The sequence below is a fragment of the Quercus robur genome, chromosome 4 (assembly GCF_932294415.1).
Source record: "Quercus robur chromosome 4, dhQueRobu3.1, whole genome shotgun sequence".
Taxonomy (NCBI): Eukaryota; Viridiplantae; Streptophyta; class Magnoliopsida; order Fagales; family Fagaceae; genus Quercus; species Quercus robur.
This window is the reverse complement of record NC_065537.1, coordinates 84,779,441-84,801,375: the sequence shown is the minus strand read 5'-3', so window position 1 is coordinate 84,801,375 and position 21,935 is coordinate 84,779,441. Positions and strand designations below refer to the sequence as shown.

General features: G+C 35.4%; 1 protein-coding gene across 2 annotated transcripts in view; it reads right to left on the bottom strand.

Annotated features, from left to right (window-relative positions):
• The window catches only part of LOC126724106 (uncharacterized), a 64,317-nt gene that overhangs the window by 3,172 nt on the left and 39,210 nt on the right, over positions 1 to 21,935 (bottom strand). Inside the window, exons 2-5 of one of the 2 annotated variants that reach the window (XM_050428345.1) lie at positions 2,618 to 3,150; positions 1,788 to 1,837; positions 1,629 to 1,701; positions 471 to 548 (exon numbers count right to left, since the gene is read on the bottom strand). In XM_050428345.1, coding sequence (XP_050284302.1) covers positions 471 to 548; positions 1,629 to 1,701; positions 1,788 to 1,837; positions 2,618 to 3,106 — 690 coding nt within the window. In that variant the 5' untranslated portion in view covers positions 3,107 to 3,150. Of the gene's footprint in view, positions 1 to 470; positions 549 to 1,628; positions 1,702 to 1,787; positions 1,838 to 2,617; positions 3,221 to 21,935 lie in introns of those variants that run through there. The other variant, XM_050428344.1, reaches the window with a different exon arrangement.

Sequence of the window (21,935 nt, the reverse complement as noted above, 5' to 3'; positions counted from 1 at the left end):
ATAAACAGAGGGGAATCAGGAAACTAAGCTAAGGGAGGACAAAAACTGAGAGAGAGAAGAACAATCAGAAAAACCCCAACAACGAGACCACTCCAATAGACTACGATGGCATAAAAGCTTATACTCACATCTCTGTATAAGCTCTTTGAAATCAAATATGCAATAAATTGACATTACATTACCGCTTATATTCTTAGCTAATGATGCACATGCACATGTCAATACGTAAATATTGATTAATAAGAAACTGGCATTAGCATAAAAGCAAAACAAAAATAAAATTGCATAAAGAGAATCTGCACATGCAAATTTGTTTTAATACATAAGATTAACATGTGAAAGTTGATAGCTACATTAAGAATCTACACAGAGATTGCTTACAAGTAATAACATTGACGTAAAAGCGAATGAAAAACACAGCATACTCCAAATGCATTATAAGAAAAATTCACATCCAAAATTATGCAAACCTGAAATTCTTCAGAGATACCATTCCTCAACCATGATCGACAAAGTGCATATAGAGAAGCATCTGGTGTTATATTGACCTACAAACATAAGCAGCAACAAATGTATCATGACGAAAGGCCAAAATGTTAATTCAAGTCGACATTTTAGTTATAATAAACAGTACACCAAAAATTTAAAACAATTAACACTCCAAATGAACAAAAATATAATAGACACTAACATAAGATTTTTTTTATCTCTCTTCATATCTGCTTTATAGTTTTGGATGGTGAGGAAATCGAGTGCGATAGGGATGGCAATAGGACAGCATTAAATATATTTCTATCTCCTGATTCGCAATGAATGATATTTGAATATAAGACAGATTTATATTAATATTGATGGTTTTTTTCCAAAATAAAATCAAACAAGGGTTCAAAATGAATACTCCTCTTTAGCTAAATCTAGTTCAGCCAATTCCAAAAAATTTTAGCAGAAGATAAGTAGAGCAAGTTTCCTTCCAAACAAAATCCAAACACTTTAACGATTCCATCTATTCTAAACAATGAAAATAGAAATTCTGTAAACAAAATCCTTTCCCCTTCTAGCTATTACAGGAAGTTGCTTCAGCCTCTATATCTCATGTCTCACTAAATGTCCAAAACTCTATTCCCTTCTTTAACTTCCCTCATATTGATTTTCCTTTTTTGGGGAAGCGTCATGTGCTTCTCTCTCTGTTTATCAACATGTGTTTTTTCTCCTTTTCTTTTGTAAGTTCAGAACTGTGAAAGTTAAAATCTTATATTGATTTTAAACAAACCTACTCAGCTCACCTTTGGTGGCCAGAGATGTAACAGGGAATAGAAACAACCCAAGCAATGAGATAAGTTCTTACAGAGTTTTTGCTTCTTTTTCTTTTTGGAAAGGGGGTAGGGACAAATGTACTTCAAATTACACAGGGTAATTTTCTTATCAACCCATTGCACATGCATCTTGCGTCCCACAATTAGTAAATAAAATGCATTCTTTGAACAACATAACCAAAGTTTTTGAACAATCGAAAAACCAATATCTCAGGTAGCTATTTTCAGTGATAGTGAATCAAGTCATGCATATTTCTTCTGCATGCATGATGCATATATACATCCAATCAACCAAAAAAAAAATCATATGCTTACTTTTCGATCTCTGATCGTGTACAAAGACTCGTCTAAAGTTTTGCCTCTAGAGAAAGCATCCATACTTTTGTCCCTACATAAAGCACCACAAGAGATAAATTAAACTGTACATATATGCATTAATGAAAGAAAAATGATGCTATCTTATAAAGAAGTTACCTGGGATCCTTATAGCCATTATAGTCAGAAACTGAAGTTGGAGGAGCAACCTAAAACAAGGAGAAGACAATCAATATCTGCAGAATTGTTTTTATCTATTGCCACTGAATTCCAATGTCTGACCATGCCAATGTCAGCATGAAAAGCAAGCTTATCTAACGCTTATGGAGCTCATGAATGCGCTCAAAGATGAAAAAATCGAACTAGTGCCCATCAAGCAAAAATCCCAATTGAACACAGAAAACAAACAAATAATGATAAACTAAGAGCAAACCACACAATTTGCAGAATTCATTTTGATAATGACACCCTACCCATCACTCATACCCCCCCAATTGAAAGCAGAAACAAACAAAATACTAAAAACCAGAAGCAACCCATCAAAGCTGCTCATACATTTTTTATATAAACACTCTACCCATCAAAAAAAAAAAATCCCAATTGAACATTGAAAACAGACAAACTATGAGAACCCAAAGCAAGCCACAAATTTTGTTGATATAATTTTGATTAAAAAAAGCCTTACCCATCAAGCATAAACCCCAATTCAACAAAGAAAACAAACAAAATACGAGAAATCCAAAGCAACCCATCACGAAAAATCCCAAATTGAACATAGAAAACAAACAAAAAATGAGAAATCAAAAGCAACCCATCAAAGTTTTCCATATTTTTTGAAGAAACAGACAACACCCATCACGCATAAACCCCAATTGAACATACAAAACAAACAAAATTCAAAGAAAACCCACACCAACCCATCAAATTTCTTTACCAAACAGTCAAAACCCATTAAGCAAAAAACCCCCAAAAAGAAAAAAAACTGGGACCTTTTGGTGCGTAGAGATAGGAATGCCCTTGATGGGGTTTGTAGCAGAGGGGAGCTGAGAAGTTGGGTGTTGCTGGTGTAAGTGGTGAAGAGGAGGCCTCATCACATGGACTTGAGGATAAGAGACCAAAGGCCGAGTGGGGTACCCAACACCAACACCACTTGTAGTAGTAGTAGTAGTTGCTGCTGTTGTAACATTGTTGTTGGTGGCAACAGTGACAGAGTTTTGAAGAGGTGGTTTGGGAATGAAGCCACGGCCAGAGGAGGCAACAGGGTAGAGGATTCCTTGTTGGGCGGGGTTTGGGGATCGGACTTGTGGGTACAAATGGGGGATTTGGTGGTGCTGGTGGTGGGGATGTGGGTTTTGAACATACACGGGTCTTGCTGGTTGTGCAGGGGATGTGTTTGTGTTTATGTTTGTGAGAGGACGTGTGGTGATGGTGGTGGTTGTGGTGGTGGTGGTGGGAGTGGGTTGGGGATCCAAGGCCATGGTGGTGTGTGGCGGCAAGTGATGGCGGGGGATTGTGGTGAGAGGTATAAGTTCTAATAAATAGGGGCTTTTGAAAATTTGAGAGAGAGAGAGAGAGAGTGGTGCTTTGATTTTGATAGATCTATCCTAGATGTTTGGAGCCCGCGGCTTGGTTTCAATTTTCTTTTTTCTTTTTTCTTTTTTCTTTTTTTGATGGGGAGTGGGGTGGGGGGGGGGGGGGGGAGAGATTCAAATAAATTACAAACATTAATGGAAAATATAGTTTTATGCTTTTATTAAATATTTTCTCCAAAATTATTTTAAGAAAATACAGTTTTAGAATGAAGCTATTTTCACATAATATCAACCATCAAGATGAGGTTTTTCTGAAATGTTTTTTTTTTCATTTTAAAAAATCAAAACTATTAAAAATAATATATTTTGTAAGTTTTTTTTTTTTGGCCTTTAAAAGACTTTTTTTCGAAAAGTCATCGAGGGGCACTGAATTGGGAGAGATGGTATCTTGTACATCTACATCTAATTCATGGGGTAGGCATCTCACATATTTATGGATCTCAAACTTGTGGGGTTTGCAAGCTTGTAAGAGGCTTGCTCCATGAGACAGGCTTATAAAATAATTTCTAGTATGATAGAACATTAAAATAAGTCTAGGCTTAAAGAGTTGATAATTTATTACTTTATTGATTTACAAAGAAAATTGTATCATCAATTTGTACCTTAGCTTGGGGCATCCAATAAACTTAAATAGCATATTGCTTATTTTGTGAGTGGATCTCATTAAATAATTTTTTAGAAAATAGGAAAGATTTCACATTAGCAAGTAATATTATATTAATGGCGGTAGAATTTTTTTATTTATTTATGGGAAATAAGTGAATTTTATTCAATACGAAAAGCCTAAACTACATCATAAATAAATAAGAGTTTGTTATATGAAACAAGGAGGTGCTAGAAGTTACTAACTTGGTTTTGAAACCCGGTCCGTTCATAGAATCAGAAAAGATAAAAGTTCAAGTTTTTTGGATTGAACCAAGGTTCAATCTAGGTTGAATCGTGATCGCATTATAAAATATTTCATAATAAAATAAAAACAATTAATAAGAAAAAACTATAAAAATAAGCAATCTTGATTTAAAAATATTAAATAATCTTCAAGTACATTATCACAACTTTTAAATAAAAATAATAATAATAAAGCATAAAACATTACATTAAAATTACCATTAACCATTCAAGTTTATAGATATAATGACTTTATGTTTTGATTCTCCAAAAAATAAAAAGAAATACAAAAATTTACTTATTTTGTTGGTACGTTTTATTATTATTATTTATATAATACTTTTAAGTTTCAAGTAAATAAGTCCTTTAATATAAGAGATCAAAATTCGATAAGGATATGGTGTAAAATTAATGTTTTACTCCTCCAATCGCAACATGTCATATCATCTTATTACATATTTAAGAATAAGTACAACCATACCCAATCAATTCTAATACCCATATATAAATTCAACTAAATTGTGAGTTCATTGAGATGTTATTAGGTGTAGTAGAATATATTAAATTTTAAGTAAAATGTTGATATAACAATCTTTTATTGGATGGTGTAAAACATGGGTTTTACACTTATTCTTACCAAATTCAAACTCTTAATATAATATATATATAAAAAATGTAAATTACGTTTAAGAAATAAAAAATTCTCAACTCATAAGATCTAAGATCTCGCTAAGTAGTGAGCATGTCACTAGGCCTGTAGGCTAAGAGCACTCACAGCAGTGGTGCTAAATAGCTATATTGCTATTTTTTAGCACCACTGATCACAAAAATCACCCTGCAGCAGTGGAGGCATATCTAAAAAATTCAGATGTTCAGCTACAGTGCACATCTATCTATAAATGTGCACTGTAGCACAAAGCAAAAAAAAAAAAATATATATATATATATATATTTTATTTAACTTCTCTTCCCCTTTTCCATTAAAATATTATTTTTCTCTCCTTCTCTCTCTACCTTCTCTTTCTTTTCGTCTTAGACTCAAGAGTCTCAGCCTCTCTCTTCCTTCTCTACCTCTTCCCTATCTTTTCTCTTTTCTTTTCACGTGATCGGCGATGGCGTGGGTCAGTGGGTTTCGTGAATGGCGTGATCGGCGATTGGGTCGGTGGGTTTCGTGGATGGCGTGGGTTAGTAGGTCGGCGATGGCGTGGGTTAATGGGTCGGCGATGGCTTGATCGGTGATGGCGATGGCAATGGCGATGGCTAGTCTTCTCTCTCTCGATCAAGCTCAGATGGTGGGTTTGATGGTGGTCTGGGTTTGTGTAGTTGTTGGTGGGTGGTTGTTCTTTGGCAGTGGAAAAGTGGATTGTGTCATTTGTGTAGTTGTTGTTGGGTGGATGTTCTTTGGCAGTGGTTGTGGATTGTGCCGTTTGTGGTTTTTTTATTTTTTATTTTTATAGGATTTGTGGTGTTTTTTTTTGTAGTAGTATGTATTATTTTATTGTAGTGGATATATTATTTTATTATAGTAGATATATTATTTTATTGTGTTGAAAACTAAAATAGATCCACTGCTGCAGCATGTGTGTATGTAAAATAGATAAAGTAAGTTTTAGTGTGCTAAATAGCTAAAATTATAAATCCACTGCTGTGGATGCTCGTCTTCACATAAAACTTTTATCAAAATTGATTATTAATATATGCTATTCCTAGAACCACACATTATCCAGACTCTTTAAACAAATAATGAGAAAAGACTTGGTTTTTTAAGTTAAAAAATAATTTAAACAAATAATTAGAAAGCCAACTCATTCCACTATCACGTTTTTCCAAGCAATCCAAAACTGAATATTTCTTCTAGTCTTTTGCTTTTCTTCCCAACATTTACTTCTCAGTCTTCATCTTTCTTTATTCCCCATCTCAGTCTCTATACTCTTGTCTTCCCCAGTTTCTCAAACACAGAGTAAAGCAGCAAATTATCTTTCTTTCACAGTGGTTCACAGGAAAAATATAATTTCAGATTTTATAAGTTTAAAAAACCGGAATGATGACCGGTTCTTGATTATCCTGATTCGACCATATGGTCCAATCCGGATTTGAAAACCACAGTAAACCACTCATACATTGGCTAGACAACAAATTTAGTTGGAAATGAGATATAGGTAGTCATGATGCCATCAAGTTAGAAGCATTTGAAAAAAAAAAAAAAAAATTTAGAAGTATTTGAAGACTCATTGCTAATCATTTCTTAGCAACGGGGTATGGCAAGGTTGATATGGACACTACAACCTATTGCCTCAGCTTCGAGGAATGCTTGAATGTAAAAAAGAATCTGATGGGAAAGCATCGGTATTATTATATCAATTGGAGCATCCAAAATGGTGAATACTAGTTCAAAGCCACCCATTAATGACCTTAATATCATTCGATAACAAACACACACATCATGTGCACTATTCATTAAGAAAATACTAATTTGTAAATAATTTTATATTAACCCATGCATAGCATAGATATAATACTTTTTTTTTATGGGAGCATAGATATAATACTAGTGTCATACGTATGAAAATATATAATATATCAAGAGTTGGGTTAAAATTATGGGCGAGTTTATTCAACAAAAAAAAAAAAAAAAAAAAAAAAGTTATGAGTGAGTTTTGCATTAGTTTTAAGTTTCAGCTTCTGACTTTTAACTTTTATGTACAATTTTTTAAAACTTTATTTTTTATTTTTTCTTACTTTAATTTTTAAAATTTTCCAAGGTTCAAGTATTCTTTATCACATTTTTATCAAAAAATGTTCAACAAAAAGCTAAATAAGCTATTCCTAAATAAACACATATGTAGTATAATTTTTGAGTTTTGACAATGTTACACAATTCAATGTTTTTTTTATCAGATGCGTACTTTGATAAATCCGAAGATTATAAAAGATCAATAGATATCTCATCTATAAAATATTTAAATTTCAAACTTTTTGTATTTTTAAATCATACATAAAAGATGACTTAATTTATGGATCAATAATAAATAACACTCTCTTAACATAAAATAAAATTTGGCGCGTGTTAGCAGAGAGAAACACCATGGCTAACTTGATCTTGACTCTCCTCACCTTCCAAGGGCCATTTAGTTAACAAGATAAAGCTCAAAATGGCACTCTTTTCGGCCATCTTTTTTGCTTTGTGTCATCATCACGGGTCTCAGATGATGCTAGCAACCCAGTTGGGAAAGCAAGTCCCTCACAGATATCCAAGAAGAAACCAAAATCATCTGGAGCTCTAAAATTGTTGAGAAAACCCAGTGAAACCCACACAACCGAGAGCGAGAGAGAGATGAAAAGGTATATATATTTGAACTTTTTAATTTTCATTTCAGATTTGAGAGGACAAATTTTCTGGGAATAGTTGGTGCTGGGCGGGAGATGGAAATTTTGAGGGATCTTTTACCATGTATTGATTGATTAGATTTTATTTCTTACCTTTTACAAAAATTATCATTTTTAGTTCTACATTTTGACCATGATCAGTTTGGTTATTATTATTTTTTTAAAATTAAATTAATTAATTTGTTCCTTATTGTTGACGAAAAATGTCTATATGCCAATAAACTTAAAAGTTGACATTTACCACAAAAAAAAAAAAAAAAAAAAAAACAATTTTAAAGATGACATAGCTAATAAAATAATTAATAAATTTTAAAAAATGTCATGTCAGTGTTAGGAATCAGAAAAACTTATGAAACAAATAAAGAAATTTTGGGAGAAATCTCTGTTATTCATTGAAAAGTAAACCTGGCTATCTTATAGCCTTACAGAGCAACACTTGAAAAACAAGAAAAAATAACAGCCCACGTTTCAGAGCTCCTAATAACGTGGTAAGACTAATTCAAATAAACAACTAACCCTTAACAATAGGGATTTATTGACAGATTGGCAACAGCCCACCAACAGCCCACTAAAGCAACCTAACGTTTAGCATAACAAAACATAACAATTCCTCCCTTAAACTGAATGCTACAAGCATTCAGTTTATATCCATCTCAGAACAAACTCCCAATAGCCCTCGCAGGTTCAAGAAAACATCCAGTTTGAGTGGTTTAGTCATCACATCAGCCAACTGTTCTTGTGTACCACAATGCACCAGCTCCACTGTACCAGCCTTTGTGAGCTCTCGAAGAAAATGGAAACACACATCTATGTGCTTACTACGACCATGCATTATTGGGTTCTTTGAGAGTTTGATTGCAGAACTATTATCACAATGAATAGTGGTTGACTTGCCTTGATTTTGACTCAGCTTTCCTAACACCCTTTTCAACCATACTGCTTGGCATGCACACGAAGCAGCAGCAATAAACTCTGCCTCTGTGGTAGATAGACTCACTACTGGTTGTTTTCTTGATGACCATGATACTGCTCCTGAACTCAATAAAAACACATAGCCTAAAGTACTCTTTCTGTCCTCCAAATCTCCAGCATAATCACTATCAGTGTATGCAGCAAGTTCATCATCTCCTCCCTTCTTATAGAAAATTCCAAACTCAGTTGTTCCTTTCAAATATCTTAGCACCCGTTTTGCTGCCTGTAAATGAAGCTCAGTAGAATTCTCCATATATCTACTAATAAGACTCACCACAAACATCATGTCAGGTCGAGTAGCTGTTAGATACATGAGACTACCCACAATCTGTTTATAGTAAGTCTTGTCCACCTTAACTCCACCTTCATCCTTCATGAGCTTAAAGCCAGGAACAATGGGATTATGAACAAAATTACTTTTATCCATTCCAAACCGTTTCAGCACCTCCAAAGCATACTTCTTTTGACCGATAAAAACACCATAAGATCTTTGCAAGACTTCAAGACCAAGGAAATACCTCATCTTACCAAGATCTGTCATGTCAAACTCATGCTTCATGGAATTTTTAAACTCTGTAAACATCAATTCCATTTCCAGTAAAAATGAGATCATCAACATAAAGACTTACAATTAATACTTTGCCTTCTTTGCTTGTCTTGATGAATAGAGTATGCTCATAGTCACACTTCTCAAAGCCTTCTTTCATGAAATAGGCCTCTATACGGCTGTACCAAGCACGTGGTGCTTGTTTAAGCCCATAAAGTGCCTTCTTTAACCTGTAAACCTTCTGTTCATTTCCCTTTTGCACATAACCACAAGGCTGCTCCACAAAAACCACTTCATTCAACTCACCATGTAAAAATGCAGACTTCACATCTAACTGGTAGATTGTCCATCCTTTTTGAGCTGCAAGTGCTGCCACCAATCGAATTGTCTCCATGCATGCCACAGGTGCAAATACTTCAGTATAGTCTACCCCATGCTGCTGAGTATACCCCTTTGCTACAAGCCTAGCCTTGTATTTGTCCACTTCTCCATTTTCATTAAACTTGGTCTTATAAATCCATTTCACTCCAACCTTCTTTGCTTCCTTAGGTAACTCCATCAATTCCCACGTACCATTGTTTTTTATTGCTTCCATTTCTAAATCCATAGCTTTCCTCCATTTCTCACTCTTCACAGCATCTTCAAAGTGAATAGGATCAATAGTTGCAAACATGGCCAAATGAGCCAAATGAGCTTCATTATCTTCTTCAGAAATGCCTTCCCCTGTTTCATAGTCTCTCATCCAGATTGGTGGTCTCCTATTCCTCCCTTCATTTGAGCTAGGAGAGCTTTCTTCGGTCAAGGAATCAGAGGAAAAATTACCTTCAGCTGCTTCTACATTAGCTTCAGGATCAGATTCAGATTCGCTCCCCTCTTCATTAGGATCAACTTCATTTCCCTCTTCATTGTCGTCAAACATAGTTGCTTCCTCCTCAAGATCACCCCATTCCAATTCACTCACAATGGATTCTTCATATTTCTTACCCCAATCCCAATTCTTGTCTTCTTCGAATACAACATCCCTACTTGTTATGATTCTTTGTGAAACTGGATCATAAAGCCTGTAAGCCTTGGACTCTTCACTAACTCCCAACAAAACACAAATCAAGCTCTTATCATCCAGCTTAGTTCTTTTACTGTCAGGCACATGAACATGGGAGATACATCCAAAAACTCTAAAATGCTCAATTGAAGGCTTAACTCCGCTCCAAGCTTCTTCTGGAGTCTTGTTTTTTACTGCCACTGTTGGACTTCGATTCAAGACATGCACTGTCCAATTTACTGCTTCAGGCCAGAAAGTTTTTGGAAGTTTCTTTTCGGAAATCACACTACAAACCATATTCATAATAGTTCTATTCTTCCATTCTGCAACACCATTCTGTTGTGGTGTGTAGGCAGCTGTCAATTGTCTTCGTATGCCATTTACATCACAAAAATTGATGAACTCTTGTGATGTAAACTCTCCTCCTCGATCAGTACGTAACATTCTAACAAACGAGTTTGTCTCCTTCTCAACATGTATCTTAAAACTCATAAAAACAGCAAAGGCTTCTGATTTCTCCATTAAAAAATAAACCCATGTTTTTCTACTAAAGTCATCAATGAAAGTAATCAAATACCTCTTCTTGCCATTTGAGATGGGCTTGATTGGTCCACAAATATCAGCATGCACTAATTGAAGAATTTGTGAAGCTCTCCAGTTGCTTTTCCTTGGAAATGAGAACCTTTGTTGCTTCCCTACCAAACAAGCCTTACACAGCCTTGAGGGAGACTTAAGTTGTGGTAAACCATTCCCCATCTTCTTCTACTGAAGAGTCTTTAAGCCCTTAAAGCTCAAGTGTCCATACCTACAATGCCAAAGTTGCACCATATCTTCCGTGATTGTGTTGAAACAAGCAGATGCTATAGGCTGAGATATAGCATGTAGTATGAACATTCGATTCAAAGCCATCTTCGTCTCCATTATTAAGCCTTTCTCATGATGAAACACTTTACACTTTTTACCTTGAAACAGAATGTTCAGCCCTTTTTCTTGCAATTGCCCAATACTTAGTAAATTGTTCTTTAGCTCCGACACATAAAACACTCTTGTGATAATCTGTACTCTTCCATTAACTTGTAGCCGTACATTGCCCTTTCCCATCACAACCATACTTGAGTTGTTGCCTAGCTTTACCGAATCTCTGAAACTTCCATCAAAATCCGAGAAGTATTCCTTCTTTCCACACATATGATTGCTGCATCCTGAGTCAAGGAACCACATATCTTCTCCATTTGCCTTATTCATATCAACATAAGACATCAGTAACATCTCTTCTTGAGTCTGAGCATAGTTGGCTTCCTTCTCCTTGCTTGGACATTCCCATTGAAAATGCCCAAGCTTATGACAGTAATAGCACTCCACTGTGGCTTTGTCGAAGCTTTGTCTGCCTCGTCCCCTTCCTCTTCCTCTAAAACTTCCACGGCCTCGACCCCTTCCTCCAAATTGTTCTCCATGTGTAATTTTCAAAGCGTGTTCTTCTTCCTCATGAGAACTCATACGTTGTTCGTGCACAAGCTGGCTGCTTTGCAACTCATCAATGGTTAAGGTGTCTATATCCTTAGACTCCTCAATGGAACACACAACATAATCAAACTTTGGAGTCATGGATCTCAAAATCTTTTCAACTACAGCAACATCTCCCTTGTCATCACCATTTGCTTTCATCTTGTTGGCTATGGTAAGAGTCCGTGCAAAATACTCATTCACAGATTCCCCTGCCTTCATGTGAAGAATTTCAAACTCCTTTCGGAGAGCTTGCAAGTGAGCACGCTTTACTCGTGTTGTACCTTGATACTTCTGTTTCAAAGAATCCCATATGTTTTTTGCTGTATCCTTGTTGAGGATTGTCTCTAGGACCGAACGATCTATTGCTTGAAATAGATAGTTTTTTGCTTTCAAATCTTTCAACTTCTGATCTTCAATGTTCTTCCTCTGAGCATCTGTGAGACCTTCTGCTGCTGCAGGAATCCCATTCTCCACTAAGCCCCAGTACTCCTTAGAACGCAAGAATTTTTCCATGAGCATTGCCCAATGATCAGAATGCCCATCAAATTTCGGAACAGCTGGTTGCACAAAAGAATTTTCTGTCATCGTACTTCAATCACTACACACGTAAAAGACTGCTGCTTCTAATATTAACCAGGCCCCGTGACGGCGCTCTGATACCAAATGTTAGGAATCAGAAAAACTTATGAAACAAATAAGGAAATTTTGGGAGAAATCTCTGTTATTCATTGAAAAGTAAACCTGGCTATCTTATAGCCTTACAGAGCAACACTTGAAAAACAAGAAAAAATAACAGCCCACGTTTCAGAGCTCCTAATAACATGGTAAGACTAATTCAAATAAACAACTAACCCTTAACAATAGGGATTTATTGACAGATTGGCAACAGCCCACCAACAGCCCACTAAAGCAACCTAACATCTAGCATAACAAAGCATAACAGTCAGTAGCTAAATTGAAATTTCAATTTTAAAAAGAGAGAGAGAAAAAAAATGTGGGACTTTGTTTTCCTTGCATCTTCGTACACTTTCTCATAAATCAAACATAACCATCAAATTCTTTTTCTTTTTCTTTTTTTGACTTATTGGTAAGGGTTGGATCTTTGTTAGAACACAATTTGGTCTTTAAATTTTAAAGCATTATTAAAATGACAAGGATGATACTAGTTTGGCACTTCATAGAGGGTGTGATTTGGTTCTGCAGGATTCTAGCTTGCACGGCGTTCATGGTGCGGTGTATTGCAGTTTTGGCCATTTTTAGCACCATACTTTGCAGTGCAGTTTAGCCAAAATCATAACTGCACCGCACCTTATTTTTCTAGTCACATGTGCGGTATGGTTTAGAGTTTAGCTAAAACCATAACCGTAACGCAACTCATTTTTGCGGTCATATGTGCGGTGCAGTGTATAAGATGCGGTTTAAAGCTGGTATATTTTTCAAATTTTGGGATTTTCTTGCCTAGCCCAAAACTAATTTTTCCCTTTTGTTTTGGGCCTGTTTTAAATTATTGAGCTAGTTTTTCTATATTTTGGGTTGGTTTTCCTTATCAACACTTGCTAGAGTTATTATTATTATTTTTTTTGGAAAACTAGAGTTATTAAATTACTAATAATATATTTAATATTAAAAAAATAAACATATTAATATATAGAGGATGCGATGTGATGCGGTTTTCTTATTATAAAACCGCAAACTACACTGCATTATACGGTGCGATTATATTATTTTGCGAATGGTTTTGGCGCAAATTTTGTGATTTATGCGGTTTAGTGAACACCCCAGGCACGATGATTGATTCATTTATTGCATAATATCCGATGTAACCATGAGTCATATCACTCACATTACAAAATACAATTCGGATCTATCATTAAAGGATCGGATTTAGTAGACATATTATAAATTAATCATGAACTAAATAATTAATTGCTATTGGTTTACTAATGACTAATAAGATCCATTAAAAATAAAAATATGATTTTTCTATAGGAGTATAGATAAAATAATTGGGCCGTTTAGTGATGAAGTTTTTTTTTTTTTTTAGAGAGTTTCAACCTATGACGACTGCTCCTGATGATAGCTCTTTTATCATCATACCAAGACACCAATCAGTTTTTGGTGTAGGCAGGGATTGAACTTCAAATCTCTTATAAAACCATTAGAGACTTTATCAGTTAAGCTAATTGGAACCCACGACTATGATAAAGTTAAATTCATATTATGAATATTTTATATTTTCTTTTTCTTTTTAACCGGCAATAAGTAGGGATAAATTGAAGATTTGAACTCAAAACAACATCACTAAATTATAAATTTTTTTTACTGTGTTAGAAATATTTTTAACTATAAAATTTTTACTGTATTAGAAATATTTTTAACACTAGAAGTAGAAGGTGATAAATGTTGTGTGCTTGTAGGTCCATTATATCATATTAGTGTATAACCCCATGCATATGCACGAGTACATTTAAAAACAATCACACACACACATATATATATATATATAATTTAGAATCTAATTGGATCCACTCTTTGGTTGAAGTATGATAATGGGAGATACTATGCATTAAAGACATAGTATTTGTTCAAGGATAAGGATGATGACTTGGCAAAGGGATGGGTATTTGTTCAGGCAATATCAATAATAATCCTATGTCAATTGACAACTTTTATTGGTTTATTTTTTAAAATACTTATTAAAAGAAATATTTTATAATTGGTGAACTATTTGAGAGTTGAGATCCAAATCATATACTATATAATAAAAGTTGGACTTAGAAGCCGTGGTTGCGCCAAGTGACTTCACCAAATTGTAGAAATTTTTTTAGATTTTTAGATTTTAAAAAGAAAACATTTACATAAAAAAAAAAGTCTAATGCATCTTAAATTGCAGCAACATAGATATAGTGTAATCTAATTTTTCTTATTTTTTAATTATTCCATTTAAAAATAAAGGTCTAATGCATCTTAAATTAGTAGTATCATGGCATTGTAAATCTATCCAAAAAACTGCATATATCACCCTCTAAAAAAAAAAAAAAAACGTTGATGCTGAAGATAAAAAGTTGACTGGTCGAGGAAAACTTCAATAAATATCATATCATATGGTGATATATATAAGCATTTAGATCTAGGCTTTGATGAATAATCCTAACAAACCATATATAATGTAAATCTATCCAAAAATCCATATATATCCCCCAAAGAAAAAGGCATTGTTGGTGAGGATGAAAAGGTTGACCGGAAGAGAAAAAGTTTGATCGATGTATATGGTGATATATATATATCAAAAACTAAATTAACGCATAATCAGGGAATTTTTAAATAAAAAGAATTATATTCCGTATCAACTTCTTCAAAGATCTATATTAACATAGACTTCAAGGAGTTTAGGGTATTTGATTTTTATTTGGACTCCTTTTTTAGGTGGAGTTTGTATATATATACACGGTTGGTGTATTTTTTTTTCATTCTCTAACTTATTATACAGTTTTTTGGTTTAGGCTTCCATTTTCCTACCTACAATCATGTAGGTATATATTTGTTTACTAATCAAATTGAATACGTTTTATATATTTGTTACCTTTTGTTTAAGCTAATTTCCTTATGTTTGATCTAATTTATATGTTAATGTTTTGATCCAATTTAATTATTTTGTTGTCCAATATTTAATTATATCCTAAATTTGTTCAATCTTCATCGAATCAAATTTGGTGCATAAGGGTAAGAGTTTCACATCAAAATTTTTTATTGAATTGTTCTTATTAACATGTTTTACTTTTACTTGCCCATGAAATCATTTATTCTAATCAATTTCTTTATTGAATTCTTCTTATAAAGTTTTTACTTACAATTTTTTGTTTAATTCTTATAACGTGTTTTATACTCTCTCATTAATTCAAATAGATTCAAATAGAGATGGTTAACAAAAAAAAAAAAAAAATTTCTCCAAGTTGCCTTAAGCAGGGAAGTGACAGAAATGTTGCAAGAAATAAAAGATGATTTATGGCACTGGCAAGTTTTGAAGGTCAATAAGGTTGGTGATTTCATAAATCTTTTTTTTTTTTAATTGCCAAATTTTGGAAATTTAATTCCCAAATTTTTTGAATCTTTACGATGTCATCATTCTTCCAATATCATTTTTTTTTCCTTACAATTATGAAACTTATCTGACTAAATTAGTAAAATCAAAGTTGAAATTATAGATTTATTTATTTATTTTAAAGCCCGATAATAAGTGGTCATAGACTCATATGTAAGTTGTCATAGTAAATTCCAGTCATAGACTATTAAATTTACATACAATTTTGCAATCTATATGGTTTTTTTTTTTTTTTTTTTTTTTTTTTTTTTTTTTTTTTTTTTTTTTTTTTTTTTTCAGGTTTGTCAAGAAAGATTTCAAGCATCTTAAGAAAGGTTTGTAATCTATATGTAGAACTTTGTAATTTTTTTTTTTTAATTGCAGCAACGTAGTGTAATCAAATTCTTCTTATTTTTTAATTACTCCATTAAAAAAAATGTCTAATGCATCTTAAATTACCACCGGTTTACTACACTAAGAAAAAAAAAGAGGTCTAATGCATCTTAAATTGCAACAACGTATACTGCACTAAATCAAAAGGTCTAATGCATCTTAAATTGCAACAACCGTATACTACCAAAAAAAAAAGTGGTCTAATCTTAAATTGCAACAATATTTATAGATTTTTTAATCTTAAAAGTGGTCTAATCTTTATCTCTTATAATTTCTAAGTTTTTAAAAATCTTAATTTAATTACAATCCAAATTATATTCTACATCTATTTCTTCTTAATTTGATTACAATCCAAAATCTTCATCTTCATCTAATCTTTTTTTTTTTTTCATTTAAATTATATTACTACACCTATTAGCTACAAATTTTTTGGATTAAAGAAACATGATTATTTTTAACACTTCCACAAATTAAGTTTGAATCCAATAGAAATTGAGTTGAACTAAAACTATTTAAGAATGCTAAAATCAATCAATAAAAAAAAATTATTGCACATAAAAAAAAAAAAGCAACTCAATATATGATTGAGTTAACGTTTCACACCTCCACAAATTAAGTTTGAATCCAAGAGAAATTGAGTTGAACTAAAACTCTATTGAGTCTACTCTACTTTACTATTTAAGAATGCTAAAATCAATCAATAAAAAACCAAAATTAAGTGAAGAATTGCAGAATGAAGGACTTGACTTTTTCAATGAGAATAGCTATCTTCTTTTTATTTTTTTTTATTTTTTGCGTTTCTATTTTTCTATTAACGTAGTTCAATAATTACTTAAATTCTATGATTTTTTAAAATATTTTACATAATAAAATTCATTTTAATTATTGATTTATTTTTTGATTTGATGTTCTTAATTGATTGTGCAGGTTATTTCCTCAATTATGGCAATATTAAAATGGCTAGACACAAATGCCAATATAAAAATGGCTAGACACAGGTAATTTATATGTAAACTTTTACATTTAAATTGCAATACAATTTTTGTTTTCTCTTTATGTACTTTTATTTATCTATTTTTGAAACTATTTTGATTTTGTTACCCTAGAAGGTTTAGATACTTATATATATATATATATAATTAAATTGCAATTTTACTACTAAGAGCTTTTAGAAATTTAAAACTTGCCATAATTTTTCAAATTATATTATAATATCTTCTTTTGCAAAAAAAAAAAAAAAAAAAAAAAAAAAAAAAAAAAAAAAAAAACTTACAAAATATACATTTTCCATGTAACTTAATTTTTAAATTTTTTTTTACTATTTCATTTGTTATTAGATTTGACTATATTATCAAAAAATATTTTTTTTTAAATTTATATATACTTTTTTTTATTAAGCCATGCATCGCACGGGCATAATACTAGTGTTGAAAAAAAGTTGGCTTTGACATGTGGTAATAATATAAGGGAAATGTTAACGAATGCCCTAAGGGTATTTGTGGGCAGTCGTTAATGAACAATTTTAAGAAATATTTTATGGAAAAAGAAAATAAATAATTTATGTTTTGATAGTATTTTTTTTCCCATAAAAGTAGTATCAAAACTTTTTTATAATGGTTTGTTAACAATTGCATCTAAGCATTCGTTACACCCATAATATAAAAAGAATTCTCAAAATATAATTGTGGGGCCAGGGGGCTCAGGGCCCGTGCCGAGGAGGTCGTGTGCCGAGGACGAATGATCACAGGCCGAGGTGTCAAGGGGAACAGCTGAGGACGACCCTATCCTCGGCACTCCAGGATTTCAATGGGAAGAATAGCGTCTCGATGAAGGCTATCTCCGAACAGCCCCCTGAAGGGGATGTGGGTGGAATGGGGCCCACGTGGAGGTACAGTGCAAAATTGGATCAAGGAAAATACGTCCCCTCCGCATTAAATGTACCTGCCAGCGTCCTGGTCATGTTAATGAGAAAAGACGCTTGGACGGTGTGACTTCGATTATCGCAACTAACAGAAAGTAAGGGGGAACAGCTGATGGGACGGGTACAAAAGTAACGCACTTGCCTGACCAACAAGTGGAGGGCTAAGATCAACCAAGAAGGACTATATAATGTAAAAGTTAGGGTGCCAAAAGGGGGCAGGGAAAAATGGCCAGAATCCAGAGCCTCCCAGCCCGCCTCCAGGGGAAAGACTCCTAGGGCGAAAACGACTTAACCATGCATGAACACCACGAAAAACCCACCGTCCGGTGACCAAGGCCTAGCCTTTCAAACCCACGCTCTACAAATGATATTGTTTGGGCCTTTTTACGTGCGAGCCCAATATCGTTTTGGGTCGTTTCCAAATCGTGTCCTTACAATAATATATATACACACATGTACTAATACTACATGCAAACTCATGTGACGCACTAGAGTTAACAATACTAACCTCTAAGCACGCGCTAATGCGTGTATTTAAAGGCTCTTTTATTTTTTGGGTAAATTTTAATATTTTTTTTTTATCTTTTACATAGAATACACTAAAAAATTAAACATGTGACTTTGGTCTTACTAAACTTAGGAAGGCACTTTCCAAATCCAACTCCCACAATACATTCTAACATATATTTAGATCCAGACAACATGAAATAATTACCTTTAGAGATTATGTTGCTCTGTTAGGAATGTAAACTCCATAATGAATTTTAGCAGCCGAGTTGTCAACATGAAGGGACTTCAAAATGTGGCATATCATTTGTAGCACGGACTTCATGTCCCCTACCTGTTGATTGCAAACTTTTATCTTGAAAACATAAATCAATGTTCATTACAGAGGCTACATACAAAAATAGATGTTGCTATGGAGGATAGGGATGGAAGGTGATGAGGATAAAATAAGACAAGGGTGACGGTACATCTTCTGCCGTCAGCATTTCTAAAGAGCTGACGGCGATATGGAGTGAAGGAACTCCACATACAGACGGTACCATAAAACTAAAGGCCATCCTGAAGCTGACGGTACCATAAAGCTGAAGGCCATCCTGAAGCTGACGGTACTTAACCTGAAGGCACAACATAGACTGACGGCGTCCGTCAGTGAATGCTTGATAACCACGTTTGCGTGTATAAGTAAATGACTTGTTCTCCACGTTTCATGAAACCTAAGAAGGACTCCTATATGGAAAGGATCCCGCAAAATACGCCCAAGGAGACTCCTATAAGGAAAAGACTTCTACTCCAAGGAAAAGGGGGCAAGCCCTACTACTATAAAAACCATGCTCCCTCACAAACCAAGGTACGCATAATTGACCCTCTCTAGCACTCTAGAGCAGTGAGAATAATTCTGACTTGACATTCGGAGGGTGTTTGGCCGGTACCACACCGGTACTCTCTGCTAGGTCCTTTCTTTTCATTGTGTAGGTGCCGTTTGTAGTGCGCGAGGACTGTGCGGCTTACTGGTGGTATTTTTAGCATCATCAGTTGGCGCCGTCTGTGGGAACCGCGTAGTATAAAGTCATATTACCGCTTCCCGGACAAAAGTCGCATGGTGCTCACCCGCTCAATGGCAACCACTAACGACATTCAAGAAGAAGAACCACCCACGACCGCCCTCGAGAAGCAAGTCAAGACCCTCGCCGCGGCCATGGAACGCCTCACCCGACAAAACCGTGACCTAGAAGAGCAATTGCGCCAAAAGAACGCTGCACCAGATAACCAAGGAGCAGATCAAGAAGGAACCAGCGCCGACAGAAGAAACCAGGAGGGACCCCAGGCCAGCAACGCCCCGAGCAAACCAGAGCGACAGAACATAAGCCTCCCCTCCCTCGCAGAAACCACTCCGCCACTTATTATCGCGGAGATGCAGGCCATGAAGGAACAAATGGAGGTTATGATGAACGCTCTCAAGGGGCGAGTATCAAGCGATCTTGATGACCTTGTCAACCGAACTGACTCGCCGTTCACCGCCACCGTCAACTCCTACCCCCTGCCGAGTAAGTTCCGCATGCTGCAGATAAACAGTTATGACGGGGTCAAGGACCCACTGGACCACCTGGAGACCTTCAAGACCCTAATGCACCTTCAAGGAGTAGCATACGCCATCATGTGTAGGGCCTTCCCTACGACGCTGAAGGGCGCAGTGAGAATTTGGTTCAACCGACTGACACTAAACTCCATCAGCACCTTCAAAGAGCTCAGTGCTCAGTTTACCGCATACTTTATCGGAGGCCATCGGTACAAGAAGTCTACGGCTTGCTTGATGAGCATGAAGCAGCGAGAGGATGAAACTCTAAGAGCCTACATATCCCGATTCAACAAGGAGGCGCGATCGACGAAGCTGACGATAAGATACTTGTTGCGGCATTCACTAATGGCTTGAAGAAGGGTAAGTTTTTGTTCTCCCTATACAAAAACGACCCAAAAACCATGTCAGAAGTACTTTATCCTGCCACAAAGTATATGAACGCTGAAGACACGTTGTTAGCTCGAGAAGAGAGGCCCAGGAAAAGAGAAAGGCAAGAAGACACTCGGCAGGACCAAGGCCGAAAGAAGACAAGAACAGGAGACCGAAGGGACGAGAGGTGCCCTAAGCGCCTAGGAGGAAGATTCACGAGTTTCACCCCGTTGACAGCCCCGATAGATCAAGTCCTTATGCAGATCAAGGACGAGGAGACTCTGACATTCCCGGGAAAGCTAAAGAGTGATACCAACAAACGTTCCAGGAATAAGTATTGACGTTTCCACCGCGACCATGGTCACGATACGGCTGATTGCTATGACCTCAAGCAGCAGATTGAGGCCCTTATCAGATAAAGAGCAAGGAGAAGGCAGATCCTCCCGCACAAGACCAACACCCTCGACGGGATAAAGAGTGACCGAGGCTCTCGATAGGGGACATAAGGATGATCGTAGGAGGAACGACTGTCGCCGGGTCATCCAAGAAGGCCCCGCAAGACCTACCTTCGGATGGTACAAAATGTTCAGTTGACGGGAGTCGTGCCGAAGATAGCACGAAGAGAAAGCCCCATAATCGGGTTCTCAGAAGAAGACGCACGACGCCTTCACCATCCACATGACGATGCGCTAGTCGTCAGCTTGCGAGTGGAAGACTACAACATGCACCGAGTGCTGGTCGACAACGGCAGTTCAGCAAATATTTTATACTACCCAGCGTTCCAGCAGATGAGGATCGACAGGGAGCAGTTGATTCCGATAAATGCCCCGCTCGTAGGGGTGTCAATTCGTGTTCGCAAGTCGGGTTCGTGTCGTGTCGAGCCATAAGTACTCTGCTATATGGGTTGACCCGAACCCAACCTGTTTAGTAAACATGTCAAGAATCCTCAACCCTAACCCGACCCGTTTATTAAACAGGTTGACCCAACCCGACACGTTTAACCTGTTTAATTAATAAGTCATATAAAAGTTAATACAAATAACCTGTTTAATAACTTGTTTGATTAATAGGTCATATATGACCTAAATAATCTATTATCAATTTCTATATATCTAAAATTAAAATATAATTACAGCCATAAATTTAGTAATAAACATATAATTACAACAAAAAATTAAGCAATAATAACAAAATTTAATACCTTTATTATCTAAACGGGTCAAACAGGTTAGACGGGTTCACATGTTGAACACGAACACGACCCGTTTATTAAACGGGTCAGCCGTGTCGACTCGAATATGACCTGAACCCATTTAGCCTCGACCCATAACCTGTTTATAAACGGGTTAATCGTGTCGGGTTCACGGGTCGTGTCAGATTTTGCCACTCCTACCCGCTCGTTGGCTTTGGAGGAAGCCGGGTATTCCCCCTGGGTGCGGTCACATTATCCGTAATAGTAGGTGATTACCCTCAGCAGATAATCAAGGACGTGACATTTTTGGTGGTCGATTGCTCGTCTGCCTACA